At 36.4% G+C, this 19,539-nt stretch overlaps 1 protein-coding gene and 1 long non-coding RNA gene across 2 annotated transcripts in view; one reads left to right on the plus strand and one right to left on the minus strand.

Moving 5' to 3' along the window:
* Positions 1 to 19,539, minus strand: part of LOC138136831 (uncharacterized) — a 125,634-nt gene that overhangs the window by 70,300 nt on the left and 35,795 nt on the right. The gene's annotated exons all lie outside the window — the stretch shown is intronic.
* LOC138136819 (uncharacterized) lies at positions 955 to 16,009 on the plus strand. The gene is made up of 4 exons (XM_069056139.1): positions 955 to 1,986; positions 14,490 to 14,708; positions 14,755 to 15,156; positions 15,205 to 16,009. Exons 2-4 carry the CDS (start codon positions 14,511 to 14,513, stop codon positions 15,634 to 15,636), a joined length of 1,032 nt encoding a protein of 343 aa, XP_068912240.1. The 5' UTR covers positions 955 to 1,986; positions 14,490 to 14,510; the 3' UTR covers positions 15,637 to 16,009.

Raw genomic sequence — 19,539 nt, forward strand, 5'->3', positions numbered from 1 at the left:
GTTATTCCCCATATTGAAGAATATGCTCACAATTTTGGTGCAAATTTTGTGCTAATTCACGATAATGCACGACCTCATATTGCCAGGATTGTAACAGACGAATTAAATTACGACAATATACAGAGGTTGGATTGGCCAGCTCGAAATTCGGATCTTAATCCCATCGAACATCTATGGGATAACCTTGTGCGACGAGTAAGAAGATCACCAGTGCTCTCGCTGACTCTGCAAGAACTGTCTAATTTGCTAATTGCGCAATGGCAGCTAATACCACAAGAATACATACAAAACTTAATTTCAACTTTACCAAGGCGGATGGAAGCCTGTATTACCGCCAGAAGTGGTAACACAAGATATTAGACTGTTTTTTAAAAAAATTTTTGATTTCATGTTTCATCCTGTTTGGTGTTACAAGTTATCTTGACTTTTACGATAAAATCTATGCTGAGTAAAGTTTTATTTTTATCAGATAGGCTCTCAAGCATATTATGTGCAAAATCCAAGTTCGTAAACCCAATAATTTTAAAGTTAGAGAGAAATAAATTCTTGATTCGATAATTTTGTCACGAAGTGTATATTAGATTATTAACAACAATGTTATTAGAAATTACCACAGTTAACTAATAGCATGATAGTTGAATTAATCATGATTATGACGATAATTTAATTCATGTATAAAAAATCCCATAAGCCGCGATGCATTTGTCACTTTGACATCGGATAAAGTTAGCCCTAACTTTGCATCTGGATAAAATGTGCTTAAACTTCCATGGCAAACTTTTTCGAACCTTATTATTGTTTGTTGTTATGATAACGAACCAACAATCTTAAACATCGACACAGCTTGTAATAAATTGACGTGCAAAATGGCCAATTCAATTTTTCATAATTACCTACCTATCATTATTCATTTAATTATTTCATCGAATTACGCTCGAGGTTTTTTTCGTCCAGGATAAAATTTCATTTTTTAAACTCTAATTTGGTTTCTTTTTGGTAAATTATCGTAAAAAAATTCAATTTTATCCGGACAAAAAAGACCTCTAGTGTAATTACAGTCGACTAAAACTTGAGTTGCATAGGACATTTTTGGATCTTATCTGCATGTCCGTAATTTTGTGGAGGGATCTTAATTCGCCCCACGCTGAATCATAAAGATAAACCTTCACTATACATATGGTCCAATTTCACACTTAAAATTTCTTCGTTTACTTCCCAAACCAAATCTTTTGTTATCCTATAATTTTTAATTCTTTTAATAAGATGAGGTGTATCAAATAATGGTGTAATCTCTTGGTCTTGAAGTATTATTTTTCTTTCAATTTGTTGATTGTTTTCTAGATAAATTTTGCTTGATTCTCTCAACAACAAATTTAGCAATCTTAGCAGCGGTACTACATTATTTGTGAACGTGACACAGCCTCATTTTGAATTACAAGATAGTGACATAAAGATTGACAATCCTTTGACTGATTTTTAGATTATTGAAATTACTTTGATTTTAAAGTTTTGACTTTTTAAAATATTTGCGCCCTCTTGCGAGGGTGCGCTAAACGATTTTCCAAAAATTTATTAGGGACTTTTCATTCTATAGTATTTTATTTTCTCTATGCAGACCATCAGACCATTTTTGATTAGCGCCATCTAGTAAACGTGGACCTTAACTAATTTGGATACCTACCCACCCCACCCACGTTCCATAAGCAGTTCTCAGGCCCTGACTAACAGCTGAGAAGTGAGAAGTGTGATTCATTATTAATGTGGTGGGATATGATGGAAGGCGGCTATTGGCAGATAGAAACATGAAATAATTATTTAAGATACATGATATGATAAGAAATGTGTTGTTTTGATTATTTCACATTTTATTTCGAATGTACCTACGTAGCGTGTTGGTGATTTCGTGTGTTGTTTCCGAGTCTTTTTAGTTGTTTTTATAAAACCAATTCTTTTCAGAGCTGCAGTTTTACAGTGTTTTTTACTAAGGTAAAATACCAAAATATAAAATTTATCTGTAGAGGTCCTTCAATCTGTCATAGGTTGTGAGTCATATTTGCGCAAACGACGAACATCGGTTTTAAGTAAAGTCCTCGTCGAAAAATAGTCAATTTTGACTTAAATTGTAAACCATTTTACAATAGGAGAGAAAAGGGTCTTATAACTACCATAAATAAGTAGGGGTTGTTAATTTACCTGATTTTTGTCCTTCCTTGAGTCGGCACTGCACAACAAAGGGATAATAAAATTAGAGGGTATATTGGTAGTTATAAGACGATTTTATCTCCTATTGTAAAATGATTTACAATTTATGCCAAAATTGACTATTTTTCGAGGACTTTACGCGTTACAAACCGACCGGAAAACATCGTCATTCGTAGAACCTTTATTATATCTGAAATGGCAAATCTACAGCATTTTCATATTTCACAGCTGGCTAAACTATGGGGGCTAGGTGACATTCAGGAGATCGGGGGGTTGTTTAGTCAAATTTCTGTGGGGGCGACGGTTACGTAGAGCTAAGTCTTGCTGTACGCGGCTCTGGAATGTTGACGTGAAGCCTCCGTCGCAGTTATGGGGACTTCGGGGTTTTGTCGGTATACGGTTGGTTGGGGAAGGTGAAACAGGCCTGGCTAGTCAAAAGGTGCAGCTTTGATCTCGTTTATAAAAAATATCTTGACTACTTTTTTTTGACTAGCCAATGTTAAAATAATTCTGAATGATTGTGATCAGGTTTGCTTTACTTCATTATTTCCAGCATTTCCAAGAAGTGATTTTATGTTGGTTTTACCTCAAATAACTTATGGCAACGTGGCTTTGATTTTTCTTTCTTATTTCCATGGATACAACAAAAATTAAATATGTATGTATTTATAGTGTAACAAATATGTAGGTTCATACCTTGTACAAAAAAGAAGATTGAACATTTTTACCTGATATTTCTACTTAACAACGTACTGGTAAGCTATTCCGCGAATTTTGGGGCACCCTGTATAGTATATTTTAAAAAAATTATTAATATTAGTTAACCCTCCACCACCCGGCGGCACGGCAATTTTGCCGGAGCAGGTATAGTCCTACAGAAACTCTAGTGGAATTCGACTTTGGTTGTAAATTTATGTTTGTCACTTGAAAAATAGAATTTTATGCTGCAGCAATAATCCTACTGATAAATGCTAATGAAGGTTGTTAGTTTGGGGTTCACAATGTTAGCTTCAGGGAGGGATGTTACAGGTAGTGGTAGTTGTATTTATGACAACGGTTATTACTTGATAATAAAATCTTATTCTTCGGTTGTTGTTGTTAAATTTACAACCAAAGCCGAATTCCACTAGAGTTTCTGTAGGACTATACATACACTATTACGGATAATACCGTGTGAGCAACAAGTACTGATTGAGTTGGCAATAAATTCTGGTGATTTTTGGTGACTTTTATGTCATGTTCCAACGAGAAAACCATTTTATTAATAAAAGATTACAAAAACCAAGACGTTTACATTTGAAATGTATACCAGCTGTCAATAATGTCAATAAAACAAACTGAAATGGGTACAATTCAGTCTTGAAAATTTTATGTAAAATTTTTTATTGCCAACTGAAACAGTTATTGTTGCTCACCCTGTATTATCAAGTAATAGTGCAGTGCTTATCAACATAATTACCGGCGTCTCACCTCCACATTTTGACTTTTTGTTTTTTTATTTTCTGTGTCAATGTTAAGGAATTTCCTCACGATATGACATGAGTATAATAATATACCTTTTTGAATTTCAACTACCAATGTGTTCTCTAAGTGCAAAGTTTTTAAATTTTTAAAAAGAGATTGCGGTACTATTCCCGTTGCTGAAATTATAAGTAGTAAAATCGAATTTTTTTCTAAACACCAAAGATTTTTCATAGCAACGGAGTGTTCTAAATATTTATTAATATTTGTGTTATATGTCTGCGTTATATTGTGTGAATTTGGAACAGTTAAAAAAAAATTGTTTCCCAGTCTAGAACTGGCTTACAAATCTATGAGGGGCATGATGACCAACTCAATAGACCGGGACCAATGGCTTAACGTGACTTCCGAATCACGAGATAGAATATATCAATATAGCCTAAATATTTCGTATCCCACCTCCACCCGGCGGCACGGCAATTTTGCCGGAGTACATACACTATTACGGATATTACTATCAAGTAATAGTGCAGTGCTTATCAACATAATTACCGGCGTCTCGCCTCCGCATTTTGACTTTGTTGTGTATTATGTTCTGTGTCAATGTTAAGGAACTTCCTCACGATGTGACATGAGTATAATAATATACCTTTTTGAATTTCAACTACCAATGTGTTATCTAAATCCAGAATTTTTAAATTTTTAAAAAGAGATTGCGGTACTATTCCCGTTGCTGAAATTACAAGTGGTAAAATCGAAATTTTTTCTAAACACCAAAGATTTCTCATAGCAACGGAGAGCTCTAAATATTTATTAATTTTTGTGTTATATGTCTGTGTTATATTATGTGAATTTGGAACAGCTATATCTAAAAGATATGCTTGCTTTTGTTGTTTATTTAAAATTATAATGTCTGGTCTGTTATGCTTAATATGAATGTCAGTTAAAATTGTTCTATCAAAATACAGGGTTATTCTATATGATTGTAGTCGAAGTAGGCGTGAAAACTGAATGTAAAATTTATGGTTGCCGCTCCACATAAAAAAACATCAAAATAATGTGAATAAGTGAGTACACACCGTTCACACATGGGAGTTAAATTGGGTGCAAAACGACTCAATATTTCTGGATTCAATTGTTAATTTAACAAAAATAAATAAAATTCTCATCACCGCACTTTTCACCTAAAAAATGACAGTGACAGCGACAAGAATTGACAGTTCACATGAAAGCGGCAAAAATGTAATAACATGGGCATGGCCTACTTCGACTACAATCATTTAGAATAACCCTGTATAACTTGTAACTGTCATTTTCCAAACAACTTTCTGGTGTATAACTATAATGTGGTTGTGTATTCTTTAATAAATTGAATTTAACAGCTAAATTCATGTGTATAATTTTAGCGAATATATCGTGACGTTTTTTATATTCGCTTTGAGCCAAAACGGTGCAAGAAGAAATGATGTGTTCAATTGTTTCCCCTTCAGTTCCGCAAATCCTACATTTATCAATTATCGATTGTAAACCGCATATGTGTTTTTTATAATTTCTTGTATTTATAACACGATCTTGTATTGCAAATATAAAACCCTCCGTCTCAGGATGAATATTTGATTTCTTAAGCCATGCATGAGAGGCCTGAATATTAACTTCTGGTTGTTCCAGTTCTTTAAAGTATCTCCCATGTAAAGACTTCTGTTTTATATTTGCTATAGTGTCAGGTATATTTGGTTTAACAATATCTGAAATTATATTATCACTTAAATTTAAAGGTGTGTAGCCTTTATCGGCTGAAACCAAAGCATTAAAAAAGGTGTTATCACGAGCTCTATTGAGGAAATAATTTTTTAGTGAAGCTATTTGATTATGTAGCAGTATTTCTAGATTTGAAAAACCCCTACCACCGTTTTCGCGTGGTAAATTAAATCTTTCAATAGCAGATTTAGGATGGTGTTTACTAAATTTGGTAAAAAGAACTCTAGTTTTAATGTTTATGTTCTGTAAATTAGTTTTTCATGCCGCCGGCCGTTATCGACGGTTTTGCATGATTCAAAATCCGCCGGGAACGTAAAATTCCCGGCCTAGTACTTATAAGAGTGACCTTGACTAGAGAATGGGCAGGCAGCATTGAACGGACTCCGTTTCGGCGCAGGGACGCGTGGGTCGCGGGTTCGATTCCACTTGTGAAACAAATTTTTTACTTTTTAAAAATGATTTAAATTTGTCGGCATGAAAAATTTTGTGGATTACACGTCCAGAAAATGTTTTGCGAGTGCTCGTGTTGCTTCGCCTCGGCTAAACCGCCTCGGCTACGCAATATCACTCACACTCGCAAAATATCATTTTCTGGACTTATGATCCAAATAACTATTGGACCATTTTATAACACCGAAAGAATAGGTCAGTAATGGAACAGCATATGTATTAACAGCTTTAATTAAATTATCACCGTTTAATTTTGATTTTAAAATAGATTTAATTCTTAAATAAAATTGCTTTTCTAAATTTTCTATTTAATATTTATTAATATTATTATTATTATTACTATGTTTGTTCAAGTTTGCCTCCTCAACAACAAAACTCACGAGCCGCCACTGGTGATAACTGCATTATAAATTTGTTACTTGTTTTTTTTTTTGCAACCTTGAACTTGTCATTTGTCGTTCTGTTTGTTTTAAATGTTGCTGTATTAATATTGTTGTTGGATTCGTTTCATTTGTTCTCCGAAAATCAACGTTATCACTGGCATTTTTCAATAAAAGGTATTTTGTGTCTCTCACATGTATGTTTTATTTTGCGGTACTCTTCCAAGTGGAACCCTCATCGTTTGCATTCCGAACCTTTTCCACCAAAAGAAAATCACAACACAACGTAAGGCCCCTCCGCTTCGATGACGATCACGACCATATTTGTTTCAGTTTGCACAGGTTCGGATATTTGGCGGAAAGAAGTAAGGTAGTTAGATCATTACAACTTAAAAGTTAAAACTTTCTTAAAAACCTGGGGTTACTACTGGGTGCCCCAAAATTCGCGGAACAAGTCAATGAGGTAATGTCAATTCATGTTAGAAAATAACGAGAAAAATAATTAAAAAATTCTATACCTCTTAGATTTGAAGATATGGGGGCCCAAAAGGTGCAGCTTTGATCTCATTTATTTTAAATAATAAAAAAGATTTTGACTATTTGTCTTTTACTAGCCAGTGGCCTAATAATTTTGAACCATTGTGATCAGGTTTGCAATTATTTTCTCCATTATTTCCAGCATTTCCAAGTAGTAATTTTATGTTCGTTTTACCTCAAACAGCCTACGGCAACACGGCTTTGATTTTTCCCTCTCATTTCCATGGATACAACAAAAATTAAATATTTGCAGCACGGCCTCCTAGATTCATAAGAGACTCGTCTCTTATCCGGCCTGCCGCATTCGTAGTTCTAGGCATTATTTTTGTTTTATAGGGTGCGCCACAATACGGGGCTTATGTGTTGTACTGGTTGGCTGCCTTGCAGGAAATTATTGTTTTATAGACGTGTTTTCAACATTTTCAACAGTTTTAACGCACACATACATCTGACACCTTTTCAAAGTCTCAAATCAAAAAGATTTTTTATGAACGGTAAATTTAATTTCAACAATTTTCTTTTTTATAATTTTTTTTTATTTGTCCGAGTGCAAGTTACAAAAATTTACAATGACAGGAAGTTCTAATTTTTAAATAAGTGTCTCACTCACATTTTACCATGAACAGGACAATGAATTAGTGGATTTCCCGAAAGATTGAGGCCAAGATATTCTTCAAAACAAAATTTATATTTTCCTTTGGAATGCTTGGTAGAATTTCTACTATTATTGAAATTATTGTAAATTGTATAGTTTGCGAACGAGAAATTGGAATTTTAGCTTCTTCACTTGCAATGGGTAGATTGTAAAGATTATAATAATGAAGATTTACGATAGTGTAAGTTTATCTACCTGTTAGTTACTAAAAAGGGATGCCGAATATCGGCAAAATGCAGATTGTTTGTCCCTCCTGGAATGAACTGCTCATAGCCGTAAATCATCATTATTATCTATAATGTTTAACCTTCCCAAAGCCCATTGCAAGTGAAGAAGCTAAAATTCCAATTTCTCATTCCCAAACTATGCTACACCCACAAATTGATCATTGGGGTAACTTAGCCTTCCTCTATCTTAGTAATAAATTAATTCCAGTAATGGGATTTTCTTTTTCGAATTTGAATGTTGTAAATGTGACAAGCAATAATCACATCCATGGACTGCCTCCGTTATTTTCATAAAAAAGCTGTTGCCGCCGTCTCAATTTGAAAATTGGTTCTTGGCAAATAAGTAAAGGAAGACAATTTTTCTAGTTTTTCCAGAGAACTATCTTGCAAGGTGACTGAAATATTTACATTGGTCCTTGAATTTTGGAATCTTGGTAAAATTTTACTACTTGCATATTCTGCGGCACTCATGATATTACCAGTATGATCTCTCAGTCCTATCTTCTATGCTGCATTTAAAGTGATATCATTGAGTAGATTATGATAAGAAATGTTAACTTTATGTCGTGAACTAATACAACATTTTTTCTTTGTTTGTGGCATTTTTTCGACTGCACTTAGTTTTTCAAATTGACAATTTATTATACAAAATGTCATTATTCATACGTATTTTTAGTTGCATATACTAATATATGGGTCACAGTAAAGTCGCTAGATGGACATACTATACGGGGAATTTTCAAAAACAGACATTTATCGAATGCGACAGGCCGGATAAGAGACGAGTCTCTTATAAATCAAGGAGGCCGTGATTTGCAGACTATTGGGATGGTTAGAATGTTTTTAAATGTTGCCACATTTAGTGTAACGAATAGGTCCATATCTTCTACAAAAAAGAAGATTGACTTTTTTAAACATTTTTACCTGATCTCTTAATGACTACTTAACAACGTACTACTACGTTGTTCCGCGAATTTTGGGGCACCCAGTATAAGAATAATTCTACTTCTGAATTACATACATTCAATTATGTAAAAACTGTAAGTTACCGCAATTTACCTACAGAACCCTGAGATGTAACGCCTAATGTCAAAAAATATTTTTTTCTATTAGTCTGATATATTTATTTCGGAGTGTTAAAGTCCAAGTGGTTAAAATAAGATCATTATCTAGTCCTGAACGAGAATTATTATGACCGAACGCCCGTCGTCACCAACTCACCACTTGTGCGCAATTTACCTGTATTTTAAAGGGCCCTTCAGGTTCCAGACTGTTAAATTTGACCAGTGTGCGCAATTTACCATATCCCGTCAGAAATCGATGAAATACTTGAAGTAAGACTAAACGCTGCGAAAATGTGGAGAAAAACACGTGAGACACTGTTGCTAACAATGAATTAAAATAGTCCAAAATACCTTCTTGGCGCAGACCACGATGTGTTTTTCTGAAATAATTTCACCTCTACATGGTCCCACTGCTGGCCTGCTATTATACGAATGAATTTATTTATTATTGTTTTAATAGCTTTATGGTTTATTTTAGATATACAGGGTGTTTGAAAATTGCTAGTACAAAAACATACTGGTAATTGGTGATGGTGAGTTAGTCATCGGCAAAAATTTTTTTTAAATTAAAGTCCTCTAGTTTTCGAGATAAAAAATACTAAAAATTGGGTTAAAATTGTTAGTACCATTGTTAGTTGCCAAAATCTTGCAAAAAAATATTTATTTTTCATATTGTTGTATAGTCCTTCATTATTACGCTTGGTTACCAAGATTTAAAAAATACTGCCCCGCCTGAGGCGTAAAATATGCTGAGATAGGGTTACTTTATCCCTTTTGTTTAAAAAAAATTAAAAATTGGTTTTTTGGATTTCTTAGGGCTTCTAGATGCCACAGTTTTTTTTTTGTACTAGCAATTTTCAAACACCCTGTATGCTGTCGCGGACGTTTTTGAAGATTTTTCTCTGATATTTAACTTTCTTTTATAACTTTTTTAAATATTTTTAAGAATAACGCCAGCGTCTTGCAAAAATTAAATCTTGGTCAAAGAAAATTGTTTTTATATTTTTTTATTTAATATTAAGTGAATAATTTCTCACAATTACTACAACGTGATCTGAGTCTGTGGGCAATGAAACAATTGAAAAATATTTGTGTTTTTCTGTTTCGTAATTGGCACTGATCGGATGTTTTAACTTGACACATTTAAAAAAAATTTGGTTATGTCGGGTATGTTTATGCCTATTACAAAAATGACCCTTTGATGGTAAACGTCAAATTCTCCTGTCAACTCTGTCAAAGCTGACACCCGGAAATGCGTTTAGATTACAGTGGTAATACCAAAATCATTTAAATTTTCATTGCTACCAACAGAGTCAGTCATTCTTGATCACGTTGTAATTATTTCAATGTATCTTAGTCCTAAATTTGAAATAAATTAATTGAACAGGTTGGGAGAAATGAAATAAATGTATATATTACGGACAAAGACGATAATTCGGCCAATTACGTTATTGGCCAGTCCACGACCTTCTAAATAGTCGAGACTCTTGGCTCTCTCCGGCCTGTTCATTTGCCACTGCCAGTTTTCGGCGTTCGCCGTGTGTCGCTAATTTGCAGGCGCCGAAATTGGCGCAAAACGTTAAATGTCAAAAAGATGACATGTAAAATGGTGTTTAGAGACGTGTAAGGATTATAAAAACATAAATACATTCAATGAATTTCTTTTATTTGTTCCCTACTTGTAAACATCAATTTATCAAGTCACTGTATTCATCTTGAAAATGTCTCTTAACTGGCTAGCATGTAAAATTATACTAGCAAGCATGTAAAAGTTTACTGGCTAGCCTTCGGCTCTCCAGTCATATCCTTCTGTCGCCAGTAAAAACCCTTTTTACCATGCTAGTAATGTTAAATACTGTTTCTTTAACAATGCCCGAAATCTTTCTTTCGGAAATGCCTGAAGTTGTCGCTGCCATGTTGATACTTTTTGATTTAGAAAATCTTTTATGAAGATTCTCTATACATATAAATATTATAAACAATGTTTTTCTGGCCACTTTGAACGGGTTTGCCTTTGGTGTTTAAAAACAGTTCGTGCTGTTGTTGATTCTTTTCCTAAACTTAAAAACATACATTCCAAGCAAAATTAACAAAAAAAAAGTCATAAAGGAACTTACGGTTGTGGTATTCTAATAACAAAATTGTAGTTTACTGATGCGTTTGATACAAAAACTCAATAAGTTTGACACTAATAACCAAAAAATCGATAAAATATCAAAATTTGACAGTAGTTATCAAAAATCGAACATTTTCTTGGTGTAAACTTTTCTCTCATTTTGACAAATAAACGACGGGAAAATAGTCCCTATGCTATTCTACACTGCATACTTAAATGGAATGGACTTTAGAAGGTCGTGGGCCAGTCAATGACGATAATGGTCAAGGGCGTAGCAATGATTTTTTGCTGGGGTGGGCCAGATTTTAAACCACAGACAGATGATAGATAGATATTGCAGATGTATCTTGTTTTTAATGTGTTTTACTTTTATTCTGGGGTGGGCCAGAAGGATTCTGGGGTGGGCCGGGCCCACCTGCCCCCCCCCTCCTTTGCTACGCCCTTGATAATGGCCAGTCAAGTTGGACATTAACCATAATGACCGGCCAATAACGTTAATGTCCATGTAATTTGGACAATGTTCATAATTCATTCATAACATAACATAATACGAGCGCGTTGCACAAAAAAATTTGCAATTCGAAGTAATACGGTCGGACAATAAATTTAGGCCGGCCTGTCATTGCCTTGACATCAAAATGTGAAGCTGGCATTATGTTCAACTAACCCCATTTTCGATTTTTGTCATTCTTGTCATCGTGACAGCGATAATCAAAATTAAAATTGGGAAAAGAAGCGTGCACCGAGAGTGAAATGCGTACTACAAATCAGTTATGGTAGTGCGTCATGATCTGTAAGTTACGAAAAGGGCGAAGAAAACGCCAAACAGCTGGAAAACCTTCAGTTTGACAAACTAACACATCAGTCATAATGACAATAAATGGTCGCTTGCATTGACTTTTTCGAAATGTCAGAAATTTGTCGACCTAAATTTTGTCTGCCAGTTCAAAAAAAAAAATTGTAATCCGTACTTTATTGTCATCATGATTACCTCTCAATAGTATATTATGATACAAGTTTATAAGGAAGCCTTTAAAGCACGCGCGACGAGTTTAAGAGCACGACGCGTAGCAGAGTGCTTTTAACGTCGCGCGTGCTTTAAAGGCCCTTATAAACGTGTATCATACGCTATTTTTTATTATACCTGCACTACAATCTGAAAATTATAACAAAAAAAGTAAATTGAAATACCTTTTCCGAAGTAATCTGTGTCATTAATTGTTGATATAGAAATGGGCGATTGTTGTTGTTTCGTTTCTATCATAAATTGTGTATAAATGTCTATTTATCATTGTTCAAAATTAGGTGAATTTGTTGTTACCTAAGCAACCCTTAAAGCTTTAGTGTTTTAAAGACCCTTTTTCGCACGCATTTTAGTATCAAAAACAGGGATTATGATTCAGGTATAATGAAAAATTATTTTCTCATTTCTACTACACAGAACGTTTACCTCAGGTTATCTATGTACGATTGCTCTAATTTTGTTCATTAATGTGGGAATTTTGGAATATCTGAGCTTCAAACAGTTTAAATTGATCGTCAAACTGACAAGAATCGAAAGTGGGGTTACGATTCCTAAAGATTTATTTACACTTTACTTAAATGTCAAGAAAGTGACGGCCAAAATTTTTTGACCACCATAGTAGATACCATGGATCACTCTAATGCCACAACAAAAATGAATAATTTTGAATGCTCTCAATAATATTTGAAAAATTCGTATTTTTCACTTTGTTCTGAATTTTTTTTTAGTTTTTTTTATTTACTTACGTTACCAAGAAAAATTCAATAAGTGTGAATAATATTTTTTCTATTTTGCGTTTAGAATAAGTCTATTCTAGCACCCAAATGACGTCATTTGAGTGCTTTAATAGGTCGTTGGCGTGTTAGAATAGACTAGTAAAATTTACTTTGATGCTGGTAGCATGAAGTGTCAACTGACGGATGTCAAAAAAAAAAATCTCGCAGAGAACAAAGCAAATTAATAAATAACAATGAACAAAACGTTTAATTTTCATTTTGGGATTTGGACTTCTCCGGCAGTAAATTTTCTAACGTCTTTTGTGCAATTTGCCTAATTTGCGGCGGCGTTAGTGATAAACTTTCTTCAGCATTCATTTTCAAACACAAATGCGAAAATTTAAAAAAAATGACGTTTTAAATTAATTTTTTTCACAGCCAGCTAAAATTATGCCACATAAAAAATGTCACCAACCACCGCAAAATTTCCTACATTTAAAGTTTTTATTTTTTTATTTATGGTATAAAGTGGCAAAATAGAAAAAATAATATAAAAGATTCGTTGCAGAAGGTCCTTCAAGCACTCATTTGTTCCTCAACTCGCCGCTTGAATAGATAGATGCCTTCTGCAACTTATATTTTAATATACATACTATTTTCACATAGTACCTACACCTACCTCAACACATTTGATAAATAAAAATATTAAAAGAAAACATTATACCTATTGTATAGTTTTATCGTGTAACCTATATCAACATTATCCAGCCGTTTTTGGTCATTAGTTCATTACCTATCATTAATGACCGGGCAATGATGTTAACGTTAGTATAAAAATGACATTTTTAATAACATTGCCCACCCACCACGGGCCATAACGTCAATGTGCGGTCATTATCGATAATCGCCAGGAAAAATGGACACTCACGTCATTGTCCGGCCATTATCGTCAATGTCCATATATCGTCTTTGTCCGTAACATATATACAAATGAATGCTTTCCGCTCAGGACAGACATGTCGGGGACAGGTAATCTCGCCACCAGTAATTACCTTAATCTTTTGCGCATCCCCGTTGAGTAAAATCCCATCGGTAATTTCGCCACCAATATTTTTCAATACATTTTTATTGAAGGTCATACCCAATAAGGGTGGATTTAAGTAACTACCTGACACCTGACCCAACTTTATTTGTGTTTTTAGAAAAACAGAAAGAATTTCAAATTGACACTTATGTTATATACAAAGTCTACATTTGGTAGCAAAAATTCATAATAAGCATGTGAGAGACAGACAAAAATGTATAAATAATATGATAAAACGACATAATAATAAGATTACAATGGAAACATTAATTCTTAAAAATAAAAATTAATCTTTCCATTGTAAAATATTTATGTCGGCCGTCCGCCGGCGCCGTCCTTATGGCAGGTAGGTGTAGAATGTAGATTAATTCCGGGAAGTACAGTGGCGAAATTACCGGTAAGCTTAGCATTCCATTAAACGGTGGTGGGGAATTTACCTGCATGTTAATCTCGTAATGATGCTTGATTGCTTGGTGGCGAAATTACCAACACCGGACATATCTTGCCTGCATTACTCAAGCTTACACAAACGTTTCTACTTCTTTCGCAGTTTCGCACGGTTAGCCATAATACGCGTAGAGCTTTCATATTTCCACGAACATCTCTTGTCCACCCTGAGAAAAATTCGCCTTGGAAATGTTTTGATGTACCTATAAAAACATTTACTTTCTAATAACAAATCATCAATTAAATAATTGATAAATTTAAAAATTGAAAAAAAAAAGTCATTTTGGTGGGCACTGCCCACCCTGTCACGCCTGACGAGCCGCCACTGTTGTGCACTTGTTATCTAACACTCGACATCATGTGGGCAGAATTCCTGGCACCGCACGATAATGGAGCAAAAACTAAGCAACATTTTGAGAAGCTTCTTCTGGCCGAGCCCTGTCCCGGCGAGCAAAATCGGCGAGCCCCAGATCGGTTTCACATTGATGTTCTGCAAGAGTTCGAAGCAGTTAAAAGTTCAAGGTATCAGTGCCAGGCATCTTCCTACTAATTATGGAAACATCAAACCCCACGGTTACTTAGTCAAGGTAAAACGAGCAAAAATCGCTTCTCGGCGTAACTAGTTTTTTGCAGATTACCATGTTCCCCGAAAAAGAAAAATACGAAACGTCGGTGGTGAAGGAGTCGTGGCCGACGTTCAACCAGGAGTTCACCTTCATGCTGCAGTCGCCCTCTAAATACTACGAGGACCACTTCAGAAGGAAGTTCATCTCGTTCACGGTGTACGCCGTGTTGGGGAACAGCACGGAGCCAGTCATCCCCAAAAATTCCACGTCCAAGCTGAAGCGGTTCTTCTCGTTCAACAATTTCGGCGAGACCAACTCCAGCTTCCGCCACTCGCTCAACAACCCACGAACCGTCGTGGGCACCGTCACCTTCAACCTGGACCCGAAGATCTTCACCCAGAAACTGGACGACGACATGATCTTCACGCCTTACATTTCGAGAGGACTCAAGGGAATGCAGACGGAGCTGGTGAGCACCAAAACTCTCCTCGACCCAATACAACGACAATTCTTTCAGCGCGACGGCAAGAACGGCAGCGTCGAGATGACCCTCTTGTACGCCATCGGCGAGGACCGGCGTAATGACGTCATCACGATCAGCATCACCAAGTACAGGTGCGGCATGCAAACGATGCAGCAGCACGAGAAGCTCGGCGGACAGCTCTACATCAAGATCAAGACCTTGGAACCCGACGACCTCATCCAGAAGATGAACAGCGTCAAGTTCGACCCGACCATCTCGCTCAAATTCGAAGCCAGCACGGCCACCCTCAGGGTCAACAATTACAACCTCAAACAGGTCAAAATTTCGGTCAAACTGATTTGCAAGAACCTTTTGGGGAAGAAGGTGCCCTTGGGAAAAATCAAAATCGACAGCAACAGTGATCTGTGGAAGGAAACCGTCAGCATGCCGTTCATGACGGTCAAGAGGATGGTCAAGTTCGAGTGACTCGTACTTACCACAAGACTGGAAGGGAAGTTGAAGAATATTTTTTAACTAAAATTATTATTTATTATAACCGAATGGAGACAGATTTTTATTTTGCCCTTCTGGTCCAAGGCTATAAATTATCTACAGAGTGATCACAAAAAAAACCCCAGCTTACATCTTTCTTATTTGAAATGCAATTTCAACAAGCGGTACATCAAATTAAAGGGTTCTAAAAGTACTATAAACTGGATATAAAATATTGCCCTTAGCAACCCTACCTTGCAAGGGTCAAGGGTCAACTTAATTTTTTTAAATGGCAACATCTAATTTTTTTCGTACAGTTAGATTCATTATGTTTTTCTGAGCCTGTATATTGAAATGTTAATCTAACATAAGAAATAAATAAATGTCAATTTTTCACTCTTGGTTTTTCGCCCAACATACCTCTTCAGGAATCGTTGGTTGCCTACAAAATTCCCTCTTTTGCTAGCGCGAAGACGAGCGCGCGCGCGACTCCTTCGAGAACATTCGATCGTATCAGGAAAATCGGAAAATCTTCACTCATGTTTTTCTGAATCTTCCGTGCCACCTGCCTTTGCGGACCGTTTCGTTCGAGTGAAATAAATTTATTACCTGGTGTCAGGGATCTTCTTATTCGACGAAACCTTGTGGATGGTGTGCTGTATCGTCTCCGTGTGGAAAGTTTGAGCACACCCTTCCAACTCCGCTTAGGGACGAATTTGGTCCCAACGCTAAGGCCCGTGACGCAATCCACGTAGACTTCTCCGAAGCATTTCCCTTGCCTGAGGGTATAGGTGAGTCTCCATGTAGACAATGAGCTACACGTAGTACTCCCCTAGGGAATCCCCCACCTCCACACCCTAGATTTCGACCTCAACCGCCATCTCGTCTTACGTCGAGGTCAAGATAGAACCGTGCGTCGTGTTCATCGTCGACGCGTCCGAGACCTCTGTGGCTCCAGTCTCGCCTCTAGAGCCGTCGGCTCCGCTCAAGGAACCTCGCCACCACATCCCCGAACGACTGGGCGAGGACACGCTCCTCTACGGCCCCTGAGCGCAGTGCTCTTGGAGACCGGCAAGCCACCCACTTATTCAACACAGTTTTATTCTATCTAACCTTTTCTTATATCATCATCATGTCTTACTAACAAAATCATATTTATCTTATCATCATTTAAAAACTAGCTTAATCTAGCAAGTGGAATAGCTCACTTACTCATGTTATATTTCACACTATAACCCAGTGACGGCTCGTGAACTCTGGGTGAGGTGAGGCCAAGCGTGAGGGGCATATTTAGGAACATTTAACAACGACATAACTAAATCAAATTGGGGATTCATGTTTGATGGTTGATCTACCTATGTTACCTTACCAAAAATCAAAAATGTGCACTTAACCAAATCAAAATAACCACGGAAAATGACACAAAGGTGACCAGCACAGAACAAATTATTATTCAAACTGTTACTGAATTATATTAGTTGGCGCGAAGGCGCCGCGTCGCGACGGCCCCCTGGAGTAATAAACTGGCGTTATCTTTACGTCATTTTTGGGGATGATTTCCTATTAGTTAAAAGGCGCGCGTTAAAAAATATGGTGTAGCTCAATGCATGCAGCCAAAATTGTAGTACGAGAGTCCACGATGCTCACCGAGAGGCCCGGAAAATTTCATACCACCTAGCAGATAAACCATTCAATGGGAGTCTCTTTTCTTTGGAATTAGACCCTAATACGCATGCGCAAAGTGACGTAAGTGATGGTGACGTAAGATCGGCATCGATTCGTAGTAATTGACGCGGCCACTAGTGGATGCGGCGCGACGATAAATATTTGAATATTTCCCGGTGCACTGGGAGCCCTGGATTTAAAATGTATCGCTCTCCAGTAGAACACAGAAAACAAAATAAACGCTTTGGATACCACTCCTGATATTCTTGCTAGGATTTACTAGTTTGAAAATATATTAAATTATAAACTAATTATAATATAAAAACAAATCTGCAAATTACTAATTCTTAAAAATAAATTTTTATTTAAATTCATGCTTAAATGAGGATGAGGCCCGGCCTCAGTTGCCTCACCTGACAAGCCGCCACTGCTATAACCTTGTCAATATCTCCGCGTAGACATCGCCGAGATTCGCTCATTGTAAAGCACCGCGGAAATAGCTATTTCGGCCGGATTGCTGGAACCGAATTTCCACCAATTCCACCCCTTCTATTATACATTTTTATAAATATAAACATAAAACATTTTAAGATCTTCCATAATCAATCATCAATTCAAATATTTATAATATAACCATAGTTAATTATATTCAAGTTTCACCCACATAGGATGCGTTTTTTTGCTCAACGGAAGAATCTGCCACTGTCAGAAGTGTCGTTTTATTGGTCCCGGAAGATTCTCTCCGAGCATCTCTCTTTTCTGCCATCAAATTAGATGGCAGAGAAAGCGACAAAAATGTTCATTTAGCCACATCCTCTGCGCAGAATCACACCTGCCTTTTGTTTAACATGTTCAGGGCCCCCGCGAGGTCAAAAGGCGCCCGCGTGCGAGTTCATAATTTGGCGCCCGTTGGCTTCATAATAGGAAATTTTTTAAGCCACGCCTGAAATTATAGTTGAAATCTCAATGAAAATACACTTCGTGACAAAATTATCGAATCAAAACTAAAAATGCTTTAAAAATTTCAAAATAATTTGTGTACAGTGTTGTATTTTTCTTTAGTGGAGGATTTATTTTTTTTGTAACTTATGCGTTCATAATTATGTAAATCTTAGACTTAATTTCTTCGTAATTTATTAAAATATGCAACGGCGACCTACTAACCCAAAACTTTTTTTTTAAATTTTATTGAAAATTTGCTTTCGATATTGTATTGGTGTTACAAACCTGTCAGATTTCTGTCAGAGAGGATAAAAATGCCCTTAAATCAATCTCAGGTAGCCCAAATAGTGGTACTGGCACAAGAGGGATATACTCAGCGACAACTTGCTGAAAGGTCTCAAACTTCGCAGTCAGCTGTGTATAGAGTTCTTTAAAGGTATGAGGAGACGGGAACGTACACTAGACGAGCTGGACAAGGTCGTAAAAGGAAAACGTCGAGACGAGAAGATCATTTTTTGTCTTTACAAGCTAGAAGAAAGCGTTTTGTCACTGCGCAACACCTCCGAAACGATCTTCAGGTGACTACATGGACTGTTATTTCCAGCAGAACTGTTTTAAGACGCTTGAGAGAGAGTAATTTAACGCATAGAAAACCAGCAACTGGTCCACGAGTAAATCCAGTAAATCCAGTAAATCGTCTAAATTTTGCTAGAGAACGCAGAAATTGGGACCGCGAATGGCACAATGTTCTCTTTACCGACGACTTGCGATTTTGTTTAACTAACAATGATCAACGTAATCGTGTGTTTAGGAGACCGGGCGAACACTATAGTCAATGTGCGATTCATCAAATTGACAATTTTGGTGGAGGTTCAGTTATGGTATGGGGTGGTATAAATTGGACGGGCCGTACTGAACTTGTTGTTGTTGCTGGAGGTAGCATGACCGGCCAGAGATATAGAGATGACATTGTTATTCCCTATATTGAAGAATATGCTCACAATTTTGGTGCAGGTTTTGTGCTAATGCACGATAATGCACGACCTCATATTGCCAGGATTGTAATAGACGACTTAAATTACGCCAATATACAGAGGTTGGATTGGCCAGCTCGAAGTCCGGTTCTTAATCCCGTCGAGCATCTATGGGATAACCTTGGACGACGAGTAAGAAGATCACCAGTGCCCCCGCTGACTCTGCAAGAACTATCTAACTTGCTAATTGCAGAATGGCAGCTAACACCACAAGAATACATACAAAATTTAATTTCAAGTTTATCAAGGCGGATGG

The sequence above is a fragment of the Tenebrio molitor genome, chromosome 8, assembly GCF_963966145.1.
Source record: "Tenebrio molitor chromosome 8, icTenMoli1.1, whole genome shotgun sequence".
Classification (NCBI taxonomy): Eukaryota; Metazoa; Arthropoda; class Insecta; order Coleoptera; family Tenebrionidae; genus Tenebrio; species Tenebrio molitor.